This window comes from Colletes gigas, unplaced genomic scaffold, assembly GCF_013123115.1.
Source record: "Colletes gigas isolate AHSC1104 unplaced genomic scaffold, ASM1312311v1 Colletes_gigas_Sc00006, whole genome shotgun sequence".
In the NCBI taxonomy this organism is placed as follows: Eukaryota; Metazoa; Arthropoda; class Insecta; order Hymenoptera; family Colletidae; genus Colletes; species Colletes gigas.
This window is the reverse complement of record NW_025106635.1, coordinates 4,758,925-4,783,023: the sequence shown is the minus strand read 5'-3', so window position 1 is coordinate 4,783,023 and position 24,099 is coordinate 4,758,925. Positions and strand designations below refer to the sequence as shown.

At 39.2% G+C, this 24,099-nt stretch overlaps 3 protein-coding genes across 3 annotated transcripts; 1 reads left to right on the top strand and 2 right to left on the bottom strand.

The window, feature by feature from the left end:
- Nucleotides 1-397: 397 nt before the first annotated feature.
- On the bottom strand, nucleotides 398-1,691 carry LOC122395801 (NADH dehydrogenase [ubiquinone] 1 beta subcomplex subunit 7). Its single transcript, XM_043393667.1, has 3 exons — nucleotides 1,504-1,691; nucleotides 687-855; nucleotides 398-592 (listed from the first exon to the last, which is right to left on the bottom strand). The coding sequence occupies exons 1-3, from the start codon at nucleotides 1,607-1,609 to the stop codon at nucleotides 496-498; spliced, it is 372 nt and encodes a 123-aa protein (XP_043249602.1). The 5' UTR covers nucleotides 1,610-1,691; the 3' UTR covers nucleotides 398-495.
- Nucleotides 1,692-2,708: 1,017 nt separating this feature from the next.
- On the bottom strand, nucleotides 2,709-4,048 carry LOC122395569 (probable U2 small nuclear ribonucleoprotein A'). Its single transcript, XM_043393242.1, has 4 exons — nucleotides 3,896-4,048; nucleotides 3,762-3,802; nucleotides 3,005-3,581; nucleotides 2,709-2,934 (listed from the first exon to the last, which is right to left on the bottom strand). Exons 1-4 carry the CDS (start codon nucleotides 3,975-3,977, stop codon nucleotides 2,894-2,896), a joined length of 741 nt encoding a protein of 246 aa, XP_043249177.1. The 5' UTR covers nucleotides 3,978-4,048; the 3' UTR covers nucleotides 2,709-2,893.
- A 10,691-nt stretch (nucleotides 4,049-14,739) lies between these two features.
- LOC122395581 (elongation of very long chain fatty acids protein AAEL008004-like) lies at nucleotides 14,740-23,845 on the top strand. Its single transcript, XM_043393267.1, has 4 exons — nucleotides 14,740-14,894; nucleotides 20,655-20,906; nucleotides 21,302-21,545; nucleotides 21,891-23,845. Exons 2-4 carry the CDS (start codon nucleotides 20,655-20,657, stop codon nucleotides 22,394-22,396), a joined length of 1,002 nt encoding a protein of 333 aa, XP_043249202.1. The 5' UTR covers nucleotides 14,740-14,894; the 3' UTR covers nucleotides 22,397-23,845.
- Nucleotides 23,846-24,099: the final 254 nt, after the last annotated feature.

The window sequence follows — 24,099 nt, the reverse complement described above, 5'->3', positions numbered from 1 at the left end:
TTTCATCGGGGTTGGACATAATACTCGTCTAGATAGCAAATAAAAGATCGATTAAAGCGCTGAGGAATAAAGAATTAGTCGGGAATAAGTACTTTGGATAAGCTCTCGTTCGAACCGGCATGCAATGTTTCGATTACGCAAAACACCATGAGGTCAAGGCCCTTAATGAACTACTTGAGACCAACACCAGGCCTAAGTTATTTAATTTTAGTATATTGAAGATAATTTAGATACATGTAACCAAAATCTAAAGAAGCTGAAAGAGTATATTACCAGAAATGGGAAATATCGATTTAATTAAGTCAGAAAATTATCAACGAAATAATGAGGTTAAGGTCCTTAATAAACCCTGCATGGAATTAGCAACGAAACAAGAGTATGGTTCTACCAACCCATGCCATTCAATTTTTTTATTAATATTATTTATTTACAGCGATGAAAGAACCCATCTATATAAGTGTCCTAGAGATGAACAATAGTCAATCACATTGCAACCTACACTGCCGCAGCTTTTTTCATAGCCTCCTCTTTCCTTTTCTGTCTCCTACGAAGTCTACGTTCCCTTTCATATTCTTTTTCTCTCAATATGTAGCTGAAACAATTATGCATTAGAATTATAAAAAGCCCAAAATAAACATTAAAATTTTTGTTACAATATATTTGAAAGTTTGTCGTTGAAAGCTTACTCTTCGTTTATACATTGAACATATCCATGAAATTCATGATTACACCTTTGGTGAATAGGAAAATTTCGTCTTGAACAATCTTCTAGGTCTAAATATTTATGAGAACAATAATCTCTAAACCTTGTTGGAACTCTAGCTGCATTGATTTCTTGCTCCGACGCTACCATTACTATAAAGTACAATAATATTATTATTAGCAATTACAAATAGTAAATAATTCAAAATCTGTAATCTTGAATATCTTCATTGCTCTAAATAATTCTAAGAAATGTTTCGATAGAAAAGAATAGAGCAACATTCATGTAAAAACAATTATTAACAAATTGAAGAACGGATCACAAATTTTGAAAATTAACTTATGTTATCGTATTCTTACGCGAAAGTAGTAATACTTCTTGTTACACCAGTCTTTAATTAAAAAATTCTGGATACTTGTAACGTGAGCACCTTCTACATTTATCTTCGAAAGAATCACTTAAAAATTTCTTCAAAAACCGCTTAAATAGGTCTGTACGAATAAACTGTCCGTACAGAACCAATTTTGTTTCAATACAATCTTTAAAAAAATAAATAAAGACATAAACCTTTCATTTAAGAAGACGTCATTCGAAACTGGTTTTTATACGCATAATTATGTCACTGGCGAAGCACTTATAACACAAAAGTAATATCAACGATGCCACAAAATCTTAACGATATAATCAAATCGTTTGTTACAAACTGACTGAACCTGTTGCTTGTGTGAACAAAAGACGACGAACATAAAATATCGACAATAAATTTAAACTCGAGGGTTAGAATCGAACGAAATACTTGCCCCGTTTCTTACGACCATTAGGAAATCCTAAATTCGGATCGAACGATGGAGGCATCTCAGATTCCGGAAAATCCGACGAACCTATTGTTTTTAACGCGTTACCCATTTTTGTTGGGAATTATTAGAAAATTACAATAACTAGAATAAAAAGTATATAACCGATAATGTAAGACCGTTCACTTCGCGCAATGCTGACATCTAGTGACTTTACTTACGTAATTCATTCGAAGCAATTTATCTATGAAAACATTACACCATTGACGAGCTATTCTTTTAATATATCGTATGAATAAACATTGTAATGTAATATTACAAGTCATAAATAAATACTTAATACACTATTGTTTCCATTAGCGAACAGCAGTCACGATAGATGTAAGATAAATATCATAAAAATACATAAGCCTCAAGAGACAACTAAGAAAAAGGGTTAAAAAACACTGCTTTAGAGGTTTCTTACCATTTCGGTGTTAAATCCAAACGTTTATCGATTCAGTATAGAATAAGACTGAAGTGCTATCAACTATGAGAATTGAAACTAAATGTCCTACGCGCGCCACACTTCCGGCGGATGTGGAGAGAAACGGAGAACCCGCGTTTGGAGCGTCGAAGAAATAATGTTATCCTCGTCAAACTAAGTCACAATACGGAAAACTAGAAAAATTGCTATGTCTCACGGATTACACGAATGTTTCCAAAGAAGTGCTTGAAAACTTGTGAATGTGGAACAGGTTTTGAAGTTAGTTAACCAGAAGTCGTCGGGAACAGGAAATTCAAGTAGACTTGCACCTTCCTTCACTCCTCAATATTCTTCGTATTCAAACCCAAACGAAGAAGAATTGTTACCCCCATTGGCACAACACAAAGAATATTGAAGAAGCCCGAATTTTTTTACGCAAGTATGTTCCTTTGTTTTTGTATACGTTAATATTAAACAACTAATACCGATTCCTTTGAAATACCGTAACGTGCGAACGGACTTGAAATCGTAAGGACGCCGCACGCCCACGTATCTAAATAATTCTAATTATCGAGGGTTCGAGTGTTCGATTTAAAATAGGAAAAATCGTTTATAGGTACAAACTTGATTTATTAAAATATCACTGAAATAAACAGATGCATATATTAAAAATGTTAGTTAATTTGAAAGGTGATTGGTAACCTAACATACGTTTACAAAATCGCTTCACGGCATTTAGGTATTTCAATAATTTTATTATCGAATCTCTGAACTATCTCTCAACAAAATTGAAGTTGTGTAGCATATAATTTCTTATTAGCTTAACATACTGTTCTCGATTTCGCCGAGAGTATCGATCTAATACTTACACCAATAAAAATGATTGTTCTTGTTTAACATATTTTAAGTCTGAAAGTAATGTGTGAAAAATTAGTCATCCTCTTCTTCCATTGCTTCAGGTATTGTGTTTCCTGAAATATTTCGGATAATGTATTATAATGTCTTCTGCTATATTTGTACATTATAAAAACTATTACAAACCATTCTGTATTCTCTCTTCACTGGGCATGTGTCCGGATTGAAGTAATTTACTAAGACGTTGTACTTCTTCGAGGGAAGAAGCATTTGTGATAGCCTCTCTAATTTTATTGCGTTCCTCTAGGGTGGTCAATGGTTTATCCGTGAACGCGCCAGTAGCTTGTGTTTTTGCTTTCTTTGCTATTTCACGAATCATTTCTTTTCCTTTTTTACTTCTAAAGTAAGCAACTGCAGCCTCGCGCTCTTTCATCTTAATTTTCCTAAAATCTAGAAGCCTCAGTTGTGGAAACCTATATACAACATACTGTCTATATTGAGGCTTTGCAGAGACTGGATTCTGCAATAGACATAGGTTTGTCAAATTTTTTAGCTGTGTCAGTGGCTCCAAATCACCAAGTTCTTGAATCATATTTCCAGTCAACATAAGGGTTTTTAAATTTGGTATGCAATGCTCCAATCCCTCCCCAATTCTAACAATACGATTATTGTTGAAAAAGAGTGTTTTTATACGTTTTAAGAGAGGAAACCCATCCAACTTTCTAATATCATTATCTGAGAAATCTATAGTATCAAATTGATCCTGAAAAATATTAATGAATTATGTACACTGGTATTCGTTTCGTGGTTTCAACTTATAGAGATTAGAAACGCGTGGCTTTGTAGATCGCCGTAAACATAAACGAAGGACGTGCTTAACCACGATGTTTGTAAACATTACAAAAAGGTCAAGAAACAAGAATTTATCGATTTCCGTACTAACCAGAGTTGCACCCAAGTTTTCAATTGTAGGAATTTTGTAACCTGCAATGCGAGAAAATAGAAACAATGTTAAAGAATTAAAGAATTAGCAACAAGTTTTAGGTTATATATTTTCGATGTGCATCGTTTACATACCTCTGAGATCCAATTCACGATCCTTTACAGGGTTTATATACTGCATAGATTGCTGTATTAAATCTGGCGTTAACTTAACCATTTTTCAATAATACTGTTATTTATACTAATCCGTTATCAAGATTAACGTGATGTGTGAAACTATTCGCAACTCACAACAATCACTTCCCTGAAGTTGTTCGCGGAAGTTAGATTCTCACAGTTGGCAATAGCTGCGATAACGCTCAGCGTGGCCAACTTAATAAACGAATATTTTAAAAAGTTCCACCGGGAAGACGTAAAACGGATACTCAATCAGCTATCATAAAAATATTAATGACCACTTCAATTATGTAGTGAAATATTAAATCGAATCTGCACTTAGCTATTATTATTTAGATTTCAAACCATCAAGACCCTAATAAAATTGATTATAATTGTGTACGGATTAAATAACGAACTTACAACTTTATCCTTAGTTTTATGGTGCGTCAATTTTTTTTATTTTCACGTCGAGTATTGCATCACACAAATTAAAAACGAAACGAGAGTACAACTCTTCTCCGAATAAAGAGAAATACCGACCATACCTATCGTGAATTATTAGAAAAAAAAGTGAAAGACTTCGGCAAACGTATAATAAAGCCGAGTGTGCAATAATCGTCAGCGTTTCCCTCGCAACGACCAATAACTTTTTCCACCGGCTAAGAACAAATGTAAACCTTCGGTTACGAGGAATAATAAGTCTAGTTGCGTTCGATAATCGGTGAAAATGTAAGAGAAGCCTATTTTCCTTCGTAGAAGGCTCTCCGTGGATAATAACAACGATAAACATTTATACTTCAGCGTTACTCAATAGAGCCATGCAAAACCAATCGAGCAGTCTAGTTATTGCTAACATTACGAACTTTCCAGCATTATGGTTTCATTTGAACCTTACTCAAAGAGCTATAAACGAAGACAAACTATAATTTTACAAATTGTGCATAACCCGTAGGATATTATTTTAATATATTTCTGAAACAGACCGTATATTCGTCATCATATTATTGCCAATGTCTTAATTTGTTCTCGAACCGTACAATTTTTACTTGTGCTCACATTACACGACGATTACTGGTATCCAAGGCTAAAGACGATCGTATAATAAACCAAAGTTCAAAAACTGTGACGTCCAAATCGCATTGGAAATTTTGATTTCACTAATGGATTCCTGGTTTATTCAAACCACGAATATAAGAAAGCAGCATAAATGTCTTTGTATGCAGGATAGATTATTGGGAGAACGTCATAGTTTACACTAGGTTCAATATTTGCAATTAATTGACGAAACGTGACGAAATCGGTCGCAATCATCGATGCGTTTGAACGATCATGCGATCGATTCAGTCAATGAAATGCAGTCGGTCCTGCTTGTACAATCGATACGACGATGGTTCCGTTTCGATAAACATTCTGTAATGTTCGTTTTAAAAGTTTAGAACAAATTTTATAAATCAACCAAATTTGCCAGCGCTACCGACAGCGTTTGGCAGTCCGAGATAAACGATATTTTATAATTAAAGTAAAAATTTACGTTATCTTGCATATTCTAAGAGCGATATAAAATTGTCGAGGATTCCCAACAAATGTACGATTTAAATGCAAATAAATACAAGTTCTCGAAACAAAAAAGTCTGGGTGTTGCAAACGCGACGTGACTGTAGACTGGAACAAACGATGATTTTTACATCAGAAGTTGTTTAAATGTCGCGTGGATTCGTTCGTAAATCACCACCCTTCGATCGGAAATCTCGAACGTTACCGATGAAACTGGTTTCGATTATGCAACGGTTCGGTCAAAAATTTCGTCTCGCTGTATGTGCGTAAAAATGTTGTTAAAACATTCTCACCGATACACGGAAAATTTACCGATGACGTTCGAAAAATACAGACGGTGTGAATAGATATATGTGCGCAATGCCACGCAAGGTGAGATATCATTATGCGTATTAGCACAAAACATTGATATACTTAACGTCGGCCAATTAACCCGATACCGATAATAACCTCTATTGTTATTGATATTTTTGTTAACGATTTACAGTTGGAATTTTTTTTTTATCGTAATTATCGTTTTTCGCGTGACAAATTTCAAATAATCGACCGACGTGCCATTTACTTACGAACGAACATCTAAATTTCTATCTTTCGGCTGAAAATAATAATCTGCTATAATAAAAGATTCGAAGTAATCTGAAATCGAATCGAATTAACATCGATTTCAAGAGGTTGGTGAACGGGAGAACGTTTTCTCGTTTCTCGTTAGATTCCAAAAACGCTTCAACCAAAATAGTTGAACTTGAGCATCGGTATGAATAAATATTACACAAGGGTATTATAAAACGTGTGGTTAGCGTGAATATTAAGCTTCTCAAAACTGATTTCCATTGAATATTATGTATTTAAAGCGAGCTGTGACGCTTCTGCAATAATGTGAACGAGATAATTGCATCACAAGAAGCAAAAAGGTGTCTCGGTTACCGTATTTACAAACTAAAGTAATCATATTACCATAGCAGTAATCGTGTGCTACTTACTATCCGTTTCTGAATCATTAATTACCCACAAAAAGCCAATTGCATCATGAAATTATTCTTCAAGACGAGGATAGATATAAATATTATGAAATGATCGAACGCGGGGAATCACAATCGTATCTGTTTGTTGGAAATTTTTTACTTACGTCTCTTCATTACGTTCTTGTACGTATCTCTACGCAGACCTGGAAAGAACATTTTAAAGAACATTTAGCAATTTAGAAACAATTTGAAACGCGCATAAAACACACGATGGCGCCTAAGTACGTCTCGTCGCCCATCATTTTTATCAATTCACGCCAGACTTTATTTCGTGTAAACAAATGTGCATTCCTGGTAACCGTTTCTCGCGTGTCAAAGTGTTTCCCAAGCCTTTAACGTCATCGAATGTAAAATCAGGCATACTAAGGTCGGCTAGCATCAACGAGACATATTGCGTTGTTTATTCGTTTCCTAATCTCGGAAATTTACTGGAACATGCTTGTTATTTGTCTACATAATGATCGACTTCCAAGTGACAACATCGATTACGTCTTAAGTAACAAAAAAAAGTACTGGACAAAACGATAATTGTCGTACATACATAATACGCCTAATGCAGAACAATCGCAAAGGTTGAAGCTCAAGATAACGATTCTCGATCCTTTCGTGGGACTAGGAGATCGTGTGGTAATCAAAATTTAAGAAATTTGCCATCAATTTTCAGGAACTTCTTGTACAGCTGATAGTTGATACGAATACGTGATAACTAGCTCGTATAATTTTTAATATAAAAAATAACCAAGGAGTGATCCTTGAAGTAGACCATGAAAAATCTTCCTAGTGTTAGAAAAAAGGGTTTGATGCAATAGTGATCTATCATAAAGACTGCAGGGTCGCGAGTCTTTTTTATTTTACATGTCTGCTGGCCTTGCAATGCCCAGACGCTACTAATGGTTTAGCATCTAAAGAAATTTATTCAAATAATGCTCCAACTCTAAATACATTACAGAGCAGTGGAGTACAAAATCGCATATATGGCTCCATCCGTGGTGTCCACTCGTGGACTATACTGATAAGGTAAAAGTAAAAGGCAATGGATACTTTTAAGGCGTTTCTGATCAAGAAGATTAATTATTTTCAGGTTGAGATTGTAGAAAAATGAGATGTAAAATGAGATCTAATTTCCTCCTGAATCTAAAAATTACTTCAGTGTAAAAAATAGGTAAGGGAGTCTCTGATGTAAATATTTTCTTTATAGACTGCTGGTACAATTATCCTGAATGTTTAAAATCGTTCCCGGATATGCGAAACATGACCATATCTGGTTCACGACTGTCAGTTGCACAAGCTGTAAACAGTGTATTTAAAATTGTGCAAATAATTTGTAATTATTAAACCATCGAACGTTGAAAATAGATACATTGTGAACGATTTTTGTTCACAATTGTTTCGTATCTACTATGTGTTATGAAGTGGATCAAAGGTCTGGTTACAATCGTAATGAAAAATTCAATTTGAAACGATTCATCCAAGTTCGCATCAAATTGGATTAACGAAGCGATTGTTGGATAATGGCAGTAATAAAATATTCATACTTATAGACTATCGTGCCTCCACCTTAACGACCTCGGTAATTCTTCTTTACAATTCTGTTTCCCGAACCGTGGAATGTTAATTGCGTAATAATCGTACGCGTGACAATTCTTCGGCCAACCGATTCGACAGTTTCGTTCGTCGACACACGTTTTATCACACGTTTTGGCCCGATTAATCACGGGTCTAATATTACTCCGTTTGCAGATGCAAACACTTCCTGAAACTCTGTTCCAAAGTCAACGTAACGCGAGGTTTCAGGGTTTTGTAATCTGCCGAGATTGGAGTGTAAGTTACAAATTTTGGCAAATTTATTCATATAGAATCACACTCTATTCTTGTACCACCAGTCACCGATCATCCCGTCTACAGTTTGCCTAACTCTGGTCTCAAGTACGTCATAGATTCGGAGACAGTAAACGCTTCGAGGGTCAAGTATAGCGTAGAACTTTAGTCGACTACGGGTACGATAACCGTCCTTGAAAAAAGAACAAACTGAAACGTAGGTACACGATGATTCGTAAAATCCGTAATTAAGCGTTTGGTGTAAAGTTCAAAAGTGAAACGACCTTAACGACTTAAGTAGTCTTCGATCAGACCTCGATCACCAGCGAATCTAGCATTTTAACCGTACACTATGCCGAATAACGGGACGGCATTGCCGAATAAACAGTTTCGATATTGATTTTTGCCCACGCATTCCGAATAGCGGGACAGAGCAATCCACAACGACTGGTCGAGCAACCTAAACTCGATCTCGTGGACATGCAGCAATTTTAACGTGGATCAATAGTGGAGTCATTGTCAGAGTTAGGCCAAATCTATCTTATGAAATCGAAAGATAATTACTGACTTTGAGGAGCACAGTCTTGGTGTTCTTGATCTTGATAATTAAACTAAACTTGCTCATTGCTCGACTTCGATTTGGGCGACTATTCGGAGCCATCTTGGAATGCAAGAAGATGGCACTAGCGCCGCTACTGGCGAGGATCACGTCGACTGAATTTCACTTTCATCGACGATAATCACTGACCGTACGCCAATTACCACCGTGTAGAATGGCACGGCCAAGGTCTGCCACAACCACCGTGTGAAAAAATCGCGACCGTAAAACACACCTGGTTCTTCCATTCCCCTTTCCTCGAGAGTATAGAAACTGCTTTCCGAGAAACGACCTCTCGTCTACAATATTTTCTCCTCGACGTTCCGCAACCCCCTATTACTACAATAGGCTAATTCGAAACCAATTAGATCACTTACAGTAAAACAATAATAGCAAAATGATTAATTTTTGTACTATAAATTCGTAACCAATAAAACCTTAATGGGTTATTACTACCTCTAATCTTCATCGTGATTTTCTTTCTTCTATTTCTGGATGATATTTAGTCTGCTCTGTTATTTTCGAAGAAGTCATCTCGCATTATTTTCAGACGACATCGCACGTAAGATTGGTTCTGCGATTGTCCGAGGTCTCTTGACAATTATTCTCTTTGCAGGTGATGGAAGAAGCTCATTTATGGTTGTACGCATTGTCATTTCCGTACGTTTAATTTTTATCGAAGTTTCTTCCATTCTTTACTGGATACATAACATTTTCCTCGGGTTCAGAATCCCTGCTCCGGGTGATTCTAAAAACCAAACAGAGTAATTAGTATAAACGTTGAACCAGCAGCTTTCCTCGTCGAGATCTTCTCGAGAGAAGTTTGAACAACGTGACGCGAAATATTCCGTCAAAACGTTTCAATAACGCAACTCGAACAGGTAAGAATAACGTTGAAGAATGTAAATTAAAGAATGAAAATTATTCATGCAAACAGCTGGTGCTTGTGATCGATATTATTACGTCTCGCATAATCCAAGTGTAATATTTATTCATGGCTTAAGTAAACAATGTATTGAACCGCTCGTTAGAAACAAAATGCCCCCCGCAATCGGAAATTTTAGAACAATAGTTGGAACTTTTCACTTTTAATGTAACGAATAGGAAGTTGCGGCACGAGCGCTTACTTTTTATTTTGCATATTCTACATAATGCATGTTTCAGTTAAATTGCATACGTATGAATGTGATGCATACTTACACGAGTATGTACCATACGTATTAAGATAAATAAAAATCATGGCCTTTGCACGAACTTGCTACACCAACGTTTCCTAGGAGTTTCGGAACACTATTGGCGTAGATTTAAATATACATTAATTGTTTCGAACTTGGAGAAACGATTTCTTATGTAAACTGGGTGTTCACTGATTAAATATTTTGTATAAAGAAACAATTTTTTCGACGAACGACCACCCAACCTCGGCGATCGAATCGCACACAACGTACGACAGTAAATTATATAAAGAACTAATGACACTGGGCGTGGAGTTGCGTGTATGCGGGTGGCTCACGCGTTCCTCGAATACTAATTTTCAACTGTTCACTGTGACTGGCAATGCAACGAATATTTTCACGCGTGGTACATTTACGCTGTACGAGATGACACACCAGAAACTCAAGTCACACTAGTGTCATTGTTGTTTCGATTAAAATTCAAATTATTGAGGGTTGAATAAAAGTTCCAAGTTGAAATCTATGAATAAAGATTTTAACGTATGCAAATAGTAGGGAAATGTGTTTGCAAATCTCATAGCACAGAATTAACGAAACTAACGCCTCGTGCTGAGAATATGCATACGGAAATTTTGCAAGGCTAGACAAATTTTATACAACGAGTAACCAATTTAAAACTTGACTCTGCAAAAACTCTCGATCCAGCGTGATACAAACGTATGAAACATTTTGTATAATCATGCCTACGTTATGATTTACGTTTCAACGCTGTGAGTCGAAACGAAAGGATTCTCAGAGGATAAAAACAAGCAACGAAAAGGCATCGTAACTTGTGGCCTTTGTGCCGTGAACAGCATCCACGCGACGAGTGTACGCCAATGTTACCATCGCCGTGAGAGGTCATTGAACGTACAACAAAACGCAATCATCGCCACAAGGTCCCTACTCTCGGGCATAAAATATGATAGTAAGTCGGCAGAGCCACAGGGAAAAGGAACGAGGATACGCCTGCGTTATTAGACGAGTTCCAAGACCTTGGAAACTTCCGTCTTTGAGTTATTCGCCGAAGCTCTAGGTCTCGACTAATCGCTTACGATGGCCGATGACGCGCCGCGTTGAAATCTCCGCAAACGTACTGGACCAAACCGTAATTGCGTTCCTCTCTCTATAAACGAAAACTTTAACCGATCGTCCATTTTGTGCAATCACGTCTTATTATCGTCTATTTTCTATTTCTCATAAATGAACACATATTTCATTTGCTCTCTACCGCAATTACGTTGTCGCCCTTAGTCATATTCAGCATTAATTATTTCAGTTTTAATCAATGATCGTTTGGCCTGAAAAAAATCACGTCCAGCGAATAAACATCGAGGCAAAAACAAGTTTCGCCGGGTCGGATGCAACGCCCTAACAATATTTTCTGTTCTTTGTTTCGTTATATGTTTATTTTATAAACGATTGAATAGAAAGGGTAGCTCGAAGAAAAGGGTGGACGTCTCTCTTAAAGTCAAAAAAGTGGTTAAATTTTAGTTTCGTAAAAATCGTGGCTTACCTCGACGAGAAAATTTAAACGGAAGACGAAGACGTGACAACCCAAGTTATCGTTATCCAAGCAACGATTATCGCAAGTTTGGTCAGCGTTTCAGCACACGTTCATTTATTCGCAGATTATCGGGTTTACGGAACGATCCTCGACGTCATTTATTTCAATATACGCCATGTTTGAAACGCATCTCGAAGCTTATCGCGTCGTAAAACATTCGTGCAAAAGGATATCGAGAAAGGTATTTTTATAAACATGGTCGAATCAGTAAGACACTCAATGTTTGAGACCTCTGAGACCTGACATTAAATACCAATTAACGGTTGATATTCGTTGTCGAAGTGGTGCTGGTTAGCATAACACTGATCGACGTTTGTTGCTACTCGTTACATGAAGTAGTATGAATAATTCACTGTTGATGCATTAAAACCTACGTCACGAACAATGAATTCCAAAATCTGAATCTTCAAACAGAATCCAACGCAAAAGTGGCCTCTGGTTTGTTGCGTTTTGCATTAAATAACCATGGGTTCGTTATTGAAACAGCTCTGATTGGTATGCATACAAAAATGGCAAGTAAAAATTCCTAAAAGATCGAGCAAATAAATTGGCCATCTCAAAAATAAATTTCGCGCTGTTACGAACGCTGACATAATCGTATTGGAACGTCAGTGGAATGCGTGTTAAACTGTTAGAAAGTACTTGATGTTACCAAAAAGAATCCTACCGAGTCCCACATATCGAAAATTGTTAACCAATTAACTAATTCCTGATCCTGGTTTATTTTCAGTTCCAGTTTCCTCGTTGTATTTTTTGACAGGATTTTCAATGTGTCCGAACGCAAGCAGAAAACGCATGATGTGTGTGAATTTTTTTATATAGACATTATTACATAAACGTTAAATTTAAATTGATTACTGAGTTTATTACACGTTCGAGTAGATTTGGTAATTTTTTTGCACCGAGTTTGCTACTGGCGTGACCCGTCGCACCTTTCGGAGAATGGCCTGCAAAAAAATAGTGTACCGTTAATTTCGTTATAAAATACATCGGATGCCGAAGCTATTTTTACGCAGAAAGAAACACTTTTTTCGAATTTTCCGTCATCAGGGAATTTTTATTATGCGAGCATTGTTTCCCCTGAGCTTTAGCACGCTGCCGAAACTCGTCAGTTTCGCAGTTCGTAAGTCGTCTCATTTAAATTCGCACCACGCCGTTAATTTTTTGATCTCAACAAAAATATTCTACAGACCTTCACTAATCGAAAACTAAAACAAAGAGAATTTTTTTTAAAATCTCTACATGAAGGAGGCAACTTAATGTCCTTGAATGCTACTGACCAATTAGAGGCTAGCTCCGAAAATTTTCGATCGCTTCTTCTACGCCATAGGGTAACCATTTTGGCAATCAAATGATGCAGATAAAAAATAAAATCTTGTGACTCTTTATATCTTTCTATTTAAAGCGCCACTAATCGATTTGAAGCGTATTAAAAATTATTGAATCTTTATATACGAAAAAAAAGGAAGAATTACAGTAACGTTTGGCGTTACAGAATGTTTCGTCCTGAGTTACAATTGCAAATGAAGCAAAAGATGCTATTGCTTTAGGCGTTAATGAGTTTCAAGCACGACTCGAACGTAAACGAGTCCCAATACAATGCGTCTTGTTGAACAGGTAATTATTCGAAGTCATAAAATTGCTTGCTATTGTGATCTCTAATAAGAATTAACCCCGTTGATAATTGAATAACTCGGCGGGGGTCAGAAAATTAATCTTTCAATACATTTTCAAGCAAAAAATTATGTTACGCCGTTGTTCGAATAATTACGAACGATGTCTCCTCGTTCGTTTACAGGGCCTTGCTTATTCGGTTACTTACGTTTTGCCAAACATTGTAATTTATCGCTTGGGCTCTCATTTTCCTACCTTCAACCGTGCATCCGTTCACCGTATCTCCATCGATTATACTCAGCTAGAAAACCATTAGCTTCAGCACTCTTTTATGTTATTCATTTTCTTACCCAACGATTCCCCTTTCTCGATTAAACGCGGGAGATCCTTTCAACAACAACGAGTCGTCTAGAAACACAAACAATGCATTCCGAAGATTCTTTGCTCGGCGATCACTTACGACGCATTATTGCACAACCAACTTTATTCAAATATTAAGCCGTCTCCGATGTTTTTTGCGCGTTCGTTAACGTTCAATTTCATCGGCTCGATCTTCGTTCACTTTTGATCCAAACTGCTCCAACGGGAATGTTAACGAAATTCAGTTACGATACATAATGCTAATATGGAGACTATAATAGAGCGGCGGCGACGAAAAAACAGTTGCAAATGTGCCGGGGAACTAGGAAACAATCGTTTTCAAGACAAAATTAATTCTTCAAATTAACATGGTTCAATTAAAATAAATTATATCGACTGTAGTATTCGTTCGAATTAAACTCTGTCTCGGAAATGTATTGAGGAACTTGGAAACTATTCGATATCATTTTCAAGACACAATTAAACTCTTTAAAACGTGACTGAAAATAATTTCTTCAAAAATTCTCTTCGCCAGTGAACGATATTTACGCCAGTCTGTGGACGATCCTCACCGATTAGTCTTACCTTTGCACACGATCTGTTTAATCCGTTAACGCGGGAACACCACGCGGAGGGAGTTGGCCATCGTGGCTTCCGGTAGGGCGCACTGTTAGTCCGTCACTCGGTGGTGGAAATTATTTTGTCGGGGGTAAAAGGGGTTCCAAGGCGATCGAGCGAAGGAACAGGTTCCCGAAAGCGGAGCCTGGGGATCGTCTGGCAAAAGGTACGTATCCCGACGCGACGCAACGAGCGGATAGAACGCGTTTATCCCCTTCGAGGAGTGGACCACTAATTGTTGTCCTGTCGTGCCGGTTGGCGACCACAGCCGAATACAGCGTCGTGGGCGCGCGGACGACCCTTGAACGATCGAGAACAATCGACAGTGATCGGAGGAGTGACAATTGGTTCCGATGGAGGTTGGTGGGGTATGGTGTTGTGCCTCGCGACACCGTCGGGCAACGTGCAGGCACAGGTGTCACGAGCTTATGCAGATATAAAACACGGTTTTCATGCTGGGCCTTCAGTTTCCACGAAGGTGGTCAAGCACGAGGTGCTCTCTTCGACGCTGGATGCAAAGATCGATCTCGACGTAGTGGTGATTACGCGCCCGCTGCAATCAATTAACGATCTTTAGAAAAATAACCCCGGAGTGCCCTTCGACCTCAAAGTGAGTAGAATCGATCGTGACCGTGCGTACCCCAAAACGTGCCGTGGCCAATTGTTTTTGCTCCTCTTTTTCACCTGTTTCTTTTTTAACGCTCTGGTTGTTTCAATATTTTATTATCGACCGGGTGCCCTTTGAGAAATATCCGAAAGTTTACGAATTATACATCGTTTCATGGTTTTTAGTGTCGTCCGTTGGGTGATTGTTTCTTCTTCTGTGCTGATAATTGAAAAGGAATTACATTTTATCATTTTAATCGTGGCTCGAAAGCTGCTAGTTTGAAACATTTGTGCGGTTCGTGGAGAATGCTGCTGTTTAAAAACAGTGAAGAAAGTATGAAAACTCGTAGCACAGAGGAAATAGAAAATTTCACCCAACACGATATTTGGTGAAAGATTAAAAACATCGATATATAATAGATGAACATTACAATTTACAATGTAGAATATTGATACAAGTATTTGACTTGCGATTTTTTAAATCGTTTCCTGTTTTAGTGCGTTATCTACCAGTGGAAGAACTGATCTATGAATTTTCATTTTGCTCCTAATATTTTCATAATATAGCAAACATTTCTCGAAGAAATTACCGTTTACTGGGCGACGAAGTGTTGACCATTGGTAAATTTAGACGCGTAGTGTGACTTCCCGAAAAAAATTAGCACGATCGTGTTTGAGCCCAATACAGATACTGGCCATATAAAATAATTACAACTTCAATAAGAATGATAAATATAAGGAAATTAAAATATAGCATAATGACAACGTCTGTAAACTACCTGTCTCGATATACTTTTGCGGTTCTCGATCAGTGTGATTTATCGCCAACGTGATTTATCTCTGTGTTTTACTTTGAACAAAGTTGTTGCGACAAATGTTTTTGCACCGTGCCTCTTCGATCGTTCATAATAGTAAATGCAAGCAATAATTGACTGCTTGCTAATTAACTTCTTCTGTTTACAGCACTCTGTCTCTAGCAATTAAGGAAAACTAGATCTCTATCGAAGTATTGTTCGAACATACATAAAAAATGAAACGCGGAACAAAGGTCAACGTCGCTTGGCAAATCTTCTTAAAATAGTAATTTCTTCGTTAGAAGTGACACGACTAATAGAAATTAACACGTCTGCCTTCAAATCTCGGTCCTCGACATGACGTAATCGTCAAACAAAAATGAGGAAGATCTACGATCAACGTCCGGTCAATCACGGGATCAAAGTACAGGTTTGCCTACTTGACGTATCGATCCGTCCACCGAGTCGATTTTAGACGGCCAGTCCCCAAATTATCGTGGACGATAATCGACGCGATTTCGTTTCGTTAGCGGATAAACGTCAGGATTGGCACTTCTTCGGGAATTATTTGCTCGTCGAATATCCCAACGCTTCCGTGGTTGCAATTTCGAATATCAAAGTAAACCGCCACCGAGCTGATTCTCCGCTTAATTTTCGAATTAAAAAATTAGTCTCGACGCGTTCGAGAACAAATCCCGCGCGGTATGTTTCCTCCAGCGTCTTCTACCGAAGTGGAAAAAAATCTAATTTGACTCCGGCTGCAGCCCTAATAAACATATCAGAAGGATGCACCTGACCAGCCAGCAAATGGCAGTTAAGAAGGGAATCGCCAGGCGAGAGAGCAGCGATTTCAATTGCATCACGCGACGCCTGCCTCGCAGCCTTGCGTGTCCGCAGGCTTTACATTGCAAATATATTTCCTAAGTTGTCTATTTCGCGCGCGTGTCGCTGGTTGTTCTTCGTTCCCAGCTACTCTTTGTGGAAATAAGATAATAAAAACGACGATACGGAGCGGAATACGAGTCTCATCTGTCGCCTGAAACGAAACGAATTCGAAATCGATCGTTGACAGTCCCAGCTCGTCGATACACGACTCTCCCACGAACACAGATTCACGGTAGCCAATTCGATTACACTAAAAATTAGCATACCTCAAGTACTGTTCTCTTGTTCGACTCGAATTCAAATTCAAACACGATTCTAGCTAGTTTCTCGCGGAAACGAACGTCACGAAGAATGGAAAAACAAATAAAAATCCGTAAGACAAAGATCGGAAACATCTGGAAACGTTCGCTTCCTCGAGCACGGTTTCCTGTTCGAACTTTGAGCCCATCGACGCGCCTTTGCAATCGTTTTGCTTTACGATCTCTTTCCGAATATCTTTTTTCACCTGCATAATTAAACAAACTGGCTCGTATTACCTGTTTTCGGTCGTTTATTTTTACACTAAATCGCGAGCAGTGGGGGCACCCGTTCCGTTACTATTCCCTAAAGTCTGCTTGATTTTGAATTAGTCGAACGGGTTGCTTATTCATACAAGAAAGGTAACGGGACACGGTTTCGCAGTGTGCCAAAATTCCCTCTCGAAGAAAACAATCGATTTCTTAGAAGATTTTTACGAGCATTCCTGAGGATCTACGATCTTACAAGCGTTAGAATCGAAGGTGTCAATGTGTACAAAATCTTTTTACACTTTTCTGAAATCACTTTTTCTGACGTGGACGGATCGGCGGGAAAACAATGTCGAGGTGACTCGAGCAGACTTCGCTCTTAATGACATTATGTCGCGCTGGTACAGGCTGCACCGATGTAATTGCGAAACGAAGAGCTTGGCGATCGTTCGATATTAAATCAGAAATGCCAGACCGATCGACGAATTTCTATTCTGGCGCGGATCACTTGCAAAATCGAATTGGAAATTTGAGCCACGCCGATCGCTTGTGCAACGAGGAATAAACACCGCCACGTGTCGTTGATCGTATTTTTATTCCGCTCGACGGTGACAAATTATAGGAGCCGGTAAAATGAAATCGTGAATTTTCGATAGATAGAACGATTGGGAAAAACGGAACGACGATCTGTGCATATTTAGTCGATCGTCTCTTCTCTCGTCTTTGAAATTAAATATAAGTATGATAACGTCTATTTTACAATCTTACGCGTTAATCGTAAATTTCTGCGTCTCTCGTAAATGTGACAAATTCGATATTAACACTCGAAGCTGATTAACTGGCTGTTTGAAATTCTTCTTCTCGAGTTAATAAATCACAAACGTTTGCTCGAGGCTCAATTTCCTTATTCGATATTATGTTTCCTCGCACATGCCTGATAACAATAAGAGAACCTTGCATCGAAAACAAAAATACACGAATTTTGGGTGGGCGAAACAACAGGGACCGCGAACCACGTCGCAGCAATAAAGCAAGAAAACCATTGGGGATCAAGAAAGTATGAATTTAGAACGGCAAGATATAGCAGAAGAAATTGACGAGAAAAAGTAAAATGGCGCGAGAAAATGACGATTGAAACACAGTGATACGGATAGAAAATAAGTTTCGACAGAGTTTCGGTACAACGTGGACGAAAAATCTTAATCGAGTGTTATTTAATTCTTGCTTTAGAAATTAGAAAAGATACAGTTCGTCCAAGTTGAGTGAAGCACCATGTATAGCGCGTTGAAAATAGTGTCTGGAGGTTGGTTCGCTTTAATAAGTAACCTAGTAAGGCTGACGGAGATTGCCATTGTCGGAGTAACTGGTTCTACGAGGACAGCCAAAGAACGGAGAAGGTTGACGTAGATACCTCAAAAGGGTATTAAAGACAATCTGACTTGTTGTAAGCCACGAGGCAGTCTATCACAGAGGTTTATAATGTCGGCTTTTCTATGTCGTTTACGCGTACGCGTGCGAAGCGAGCCGGGAATTTGCAAGTAGTATGATTACGTTGTGACACGGCCGATCCTGGGCGGGGTGGAACAGAGAAATTTGCGTTTAATCCTTTCCAATTGGCTACGATACTTCGATATTATGCGTAGACCGTGCGACTGGAACGCGCTCGATACGAGAAAATGCGAATAAGTTATGTGGGGGGCCTTGAAATCCTAATCGGCGAGTATTAGAAATCCCTGGATACGTGATATTCTATATCGAATCCTTATGAAAAGTCTTGGCGATCTGTTACGATCTGCTTTTGATATTCAGACGTCAAGAAAATATTTGGGAGCATCGATCTCTGGGGAGGATGAATTTCTGGCATAAAACGAGCGCGAATCGCGGAGGAGCAAACCGAGTTGCATGATCCAATGGCGGAGGATCGGGATCCTGGACGATGGGCCGCATTTTTAAGCGACAGAAACGAGTTCCTCGCCGGTAGCGATGGGACTGATGCGATTACGTATTTATGACACTCGAGCCAATCGATCCACAATCACTCAAACGCCAATTATAGAACGTATCTAAATTTTAAATATCAATTTTCCAAAGGGCTTTTTGATAAAGACATCGATGAATAAGATGAATAGATAATTGCAAAATTCAATGAATGATAATTGTCTCGAGTCGTGACTGTCTGCTACTGTTTAGCGCCGCATCGTGAGAACTTGCCCGTATTACCATGTATGTTTACAACACTGTTACGCGTATAAGTTGATCGGTAATTGTTGTCTTGTTTCTATCGCTACCTGTCATCCGCTGCAGTTTTTTGCGAGGCCATCAGGCTTCTCCCTTGCAGCCCTAATCGCGCGATATTGCAAAATCGACGCTCGAAACGATCAATCTCTCAGATCCATATAGCTTCTCGGAGAAGTAGTTCCGTGATTTCCTAAATTTCGCAAGACTAGCTAAAAAGCGCCCATTCCCCGTGGATTTTTATAGTTCCAACTTGTCGTGTCGTTCACCAAAGAAAGAACCGTTGAACCGTCTATCGATGGATTGGGAAACAATTTCTTTTTTTGGTCATCCTCGATCGTTTCGAAAAAAAAGTCTAATCGCAGCGTCGTTTTATTTACCCAGATGGTATGTGCGGGTAATAACAATAATAATAACTGATGTGACAGACCATTATGGATAGACTAATCATCGATAACGAACCGGTCATAACGCCGACGTACAAGCAAATTAAAATGACATAATAGAGATGGAGATTCTTATAAACAGTATGTTCAAGGGGAAATACTTGAATGAATAAATATTCACCACCAGCGTTGAATGTTCGACTAAAAATTCTCGTTAAAGGAAACGCTGTTAAGCGAAGATCTCTCAGAAAAGAGGCGTGTACGGATTATCTAGAAATGAGTATTGACGAATATCGGCAATGAGATAACATTGATGCAACGCCTAGCAAATATATTCAACTCTGACGTTTCGCTAGCAAAACAACTCGTCCATTGATTTATTGCAAAGATCGACGCATTGTCGATTCAAGGTACGCGACGAATACTGTTTCCTCGAGGCGTTGTCGTTCGTTTCCGACGAAAGAGGAGGAGATGAGTATAAAAAAAATTAAAAAAATCACGCGTTCAAATTTCTAAAGTCAACGAAACGGTTCCGTCTGACGTAAATCACGGACTGACTAACGCGTTCCGAGTAATTTGCATCGCTAATCATTGCTATTCCATGGCCGAAAACTATTTTCATTTCATTTTTTTTCCTTTCTAACCGAGCAGTCCGAAGCGATTCGTAAAATTCGATGTATAATCGCGCGTTTGTTCTTCGAATTACGCCCTGGCTGGCTACTCCAGAGGTTTCGTAACTTTTCACATCGGCGCGGTTAGGCTCCTTTTACGTTCGATTCGTACATGGTTCTGAAGACGCAACATCTCCCAATGATCAGAAAATCGGATGAATTTTATTTTTATTTAGTTGAATGCTCGATCGAGCCTGATACTCAAGCCACTTGTTTTTGACATCTTTGAAATCTTTGATAATTTCTATTTCTACCCTTAAGTGAACTGTTCATTCATTGTATCGCAGATGGCGAAGCTTCTGCAAATCGTGTACGATAGCTATCGGGACCTGATGGACAACAAGAGCGATCCGAGGGTGAACGATTGGCCTATGATGAGCGGCCCGACGCCCACCCTGCTCATATGCTTGTCCTACGTTTACTTCGTCAAAGTGCTAGGCCCCAAGCTGATGGAGAACCGCAAACCTTTCGATCTCAAGAACACCATGATTGTTTACAACATCATCCAAGTGGTCTTCTCCACGTGGCTCTTCACCGAGGTAAACTACTTTCATTCCTCACAAATCATCCCTCGCTAACAAATGGAGGTCCCCAGAGTCTGACATCTTGATAAATCGAAGCTGATGGTACTCAATTTAGAGGCAAAGGGCTCAAGACTAACGTTCCTTTAAAATTGATCAGCTTCGATATATCGGAGTATTGGACTCGATCTCAGAGAGTTCGTTAACCCATCGATTTCCGGAGTTATTTACCAACGTTATTAATATTTCGATAACCGTCGTTTCTCAAGGCCTGACGTTCTAATACGTAAAATCGAAAGTAGTCGGTTAGATTTCGGTCCAAAGTGTAGATTGTGAAAGCTCCCGGCGCTGACGATCGAGGACCACTTTTATGGTGTCTAAAACTCTACGTTTGTTTCCTGTCTGCTTTGTAGTCCGTGGTGGCTGGATGGGGAGGCCATTATTCGTTACGTTGCCAACCAGTGGACTACTCGAACAACCCACTGGCGGTACGAATGGCTCACGCTTGCTGGTGGTACTACTTCTCCAAGTTCACCGAGTTCATGGACACGATCTTCTTTGTCTTGAGGAAGAAAAACGATCACATCAGCACACTCCACGTGATTCATCACGGTTGCATGCCGATATCCGTCTGGTTCGGCGTCAAGTTCACTCCCGGTAAGTGACTTTCTTCCTTTCTCATCTCGCTTTCAGCTTTTCATCGTACGTGATTTCCTGCTTTATGGTAATCGACCTGGAAGAAGAGCTTCGTTTTCGTATAATATTGATGTGATCAAAATATCCACCACGCGTCCCTCGAATAATCCTTGAATCTCCAAGTGTTATAACCCTCTTTTAGAGATTAAAAAGCCGCTTCGAATAGTGCAATCAAAATCACAGAGTTCCGTTTGAGAAAAGGACGCGGAAAAAGATTCGAACCTATTTGCAAGATCCTCAATTCCCCAATCCATGGTTAAAACCGACCCAGTATGATCGTTAAATCGTACGATTTCCGGCTTGTAGGCGGTCACGGCACGTTCTTCGGGCTCCTGAACACGTTCGTGCACATAGTGATGTACTCTTACTACCTCCTGGCCGCACTCGGGCCGAAGATCCAGCCGTACCTGTGGTGGAAGAAGTACCTGACGACTCTGCAGATGGTCCAGTTCGTCCTGGTGATAATCCACGCGTTCCAGCTGTTGTTCATCGACTGCAACTACCCGAAGGCGTTCGTCTGGTGGATCGGTTCTCACGCCATCATGTTCTACTACCTGTTCCGGAACTTCTACGTGAAGACGTACAAGAGGAGGAAATCGTCCATGGCGTTGAAGAGGAAGATATCGGAGAGCTACGAGAACGGAGTGAAGGATCGCAAGGAACCGTCGACGCAGAACGAGGGAAAAGAGAACGGCGTGATGTACGCGAACCAGTACAAAATGGCGACCGGATACATATCGGACAACGGCCTGCGGAACCGTGTGTTTATCGATAATCGAGGCTTCAAGGAACAAGACACGTTGAAACCGTGAACATCGCTTACGAACAAAGACGATCAGGCTGAACAGTGTTCTGGACTCGCTCGTTGATCCCCGTTTACGTCAGTCGGGCTAAATTTTTATGCGTTTCGACGAACACGTCGATCGACGAGCGAGAATCGAATCAGCCGGCTCGTTTGCCCCCATTGTTATTCTGCACGCAGGATATGTGCGTATGAAATTACTATTTTCACGCTTTCTGTGCGTGCGTGTGTACATGTTTGGTTGTATGTTCCAGTGTAGTTTATATATGTACAAAGAAATGCATGATAGGGTAAGGAGATCAGGGATGGACAAAATTATCGAAATCTGTTCGTTGATCGTTGAATAAAATTAAAATTGTTGATTATAAAAGGGAAGGTGGGTATTTATATGTTTAGTTTCGATGGTTATATAATTTTGTCCAACTTTGGTTGTCGTCGACGTCGAGTTGAGGCTCTTTCAAACTAATTCACGGTATCTGGCGACCACGATATTTAATTGCACTCGTTTGCACTTCGTCTGGTTGGTGTGGCCATTGTGGATCCTTCGATGGGCCTGAAAAAAAAATGATTTTGAGTCAGAGAGAAAAATTGGACCTCCCAGGTAGGATGGAACTTTCAACCACATTCAACAGATATTCTAAAGATTATTTGTTACAATTTTTCAAATAATTTAATTGTCCTCCGGTCAATTATGGCTTCCAGTCGCCAGCTATTGATCGTCTCCTCCGAAAAAGCCTCAACCAGCGTCGCGTTAGTTTAGGTGGGTTGCCAGATGTTATTTGAATCTCTGCGCACGATTCTCCTTAAGTTTGTATATTAACGATAGCCTTTCTCTCTGGAATCGAGTGCAAATCGTCGAATCCGCGGACGCGTGGCGAGCTTTTACGAATCTTGTCGCTGTTCGCGACGTTCCCATTGCTCAAATCGCTTTACGATCTCCCCCGCGTCGTAAGCTCGCTGCCACGAAACCGGAAGTCCCCGTTCTCCAGCGATTCGCGTGAGATCGTAATCGCGCAAGTCTTAAACCCGATTCCCACGAAGCAATCTTAGGGTTAAGAGACACGTGGATGACGGTTTTTAATCTAAAGGTGAACTTCGAACAACGGAAAGGAGCACTCCTCGGGATTTTATTTAATTTATTCGAGATCATACTTGACCGCAAGCATATTTCGTTAATTATTATGGCACAGCAGTCTTTACCGCGGGTGTCTACGATAGTCACGCTTTCTTATGACCGCGTACACGGCCAGTATTTACAATCGCCATCGAATTTAATTCGTCGTATGGTGGAAACGCGTGCAGAACTTTTGTTGCCCAAACCCGAGAAACCGTAGACCCAATGTGATGAGAGCTACACTTTTAGCGCGTAGAATAAGTAATTTTGTATAATACAGACAACTCGTTGCAGACAAATGATGTATTTATTTTATGACGATTAAACTGTACCGTTTTTAATGAATTAATACATCGCTCGTTTATCTGTCGCCATCTCCGATCCTTAACAAAAATTCCTCGATCTTAGAATTTACCAAAAATTCACCGAACTAGTAGTACTACCACAGACGAGATTTACCATAAACGTCTAAGTTTTTTGAGAAATAATTTACTTTTTACATACTAGATAGTGTTCCAATTACTTAGGAACGAAAACTAATTTTAATTTATTTATTAATGCAATAATAGAGTACTCAGTGATTTAGATTACTTATAAAT

Bases quoted from the DNA above. Each gene is read 5' to 3' on its own strand.
- LOC122395801 (XM_043393667.1), bottom strand. From the start codon at position 1,609: ATGGGTAACGCGTTAAAAACAATAGGTTCGTCGGATTTTCCGGAATCT. The intron at 856-1,503 runs GCAAGTATTTCG...TGTACTTTATAG, and splicing joins TAATGGTCGTAAGAAACGGG to TAATGGTAGCGTCGGAGCAA. The intron at 593-686 runs GTAAGCTTTCAA...TAATTGTTTCAG, and splicing joins GTTCAATGTATAAACGAAGA to CTACATATTGAGAGAAAAAG.
- LOC122395569 (XM_043393242.1), bottom strand. From the start codon at position 3,977: ATGGTTAAGTTAACGCCAGATTTAATACAGCAATCTATGCAGTATATA. The intron at 3,803-3,895 runs GTATGTAAACGA...CTCGCATTGCAG, and splicing joins TCGTGAATTGGATCTCAGAG to GTTACAAAATTCCTACAATT. The intron at 3,582-3,761 runs GTTAGTACGGAA...AATATTTTTCAG, and splicing joins AAAACTTGGGTGCAACTCTG to GATCAATTTGATACTATAGA.
- LOC122395581 (XM_043393267.1), top strand. From the start codon at position 20,655: ATGGCGAAGCTTCTGCAAATCGTGTACGATAGCTATCGGGACCTGATG. The intron at 20,907-21,301 runs GTAAACTACTTT...TCTGCTTTGTAG, and splicing joins CCACGTGGCTCTTCACCGAG to TCCGTGGTGGCTGGATGGGG. The intron at 21,546-21,890 runs GTAAGTGACTTT...TCCGGCTTGTAG, and splicing joins CGGCGTCAAGTTCACTCCCG to GCGGTCACGGCACGTTCTTC.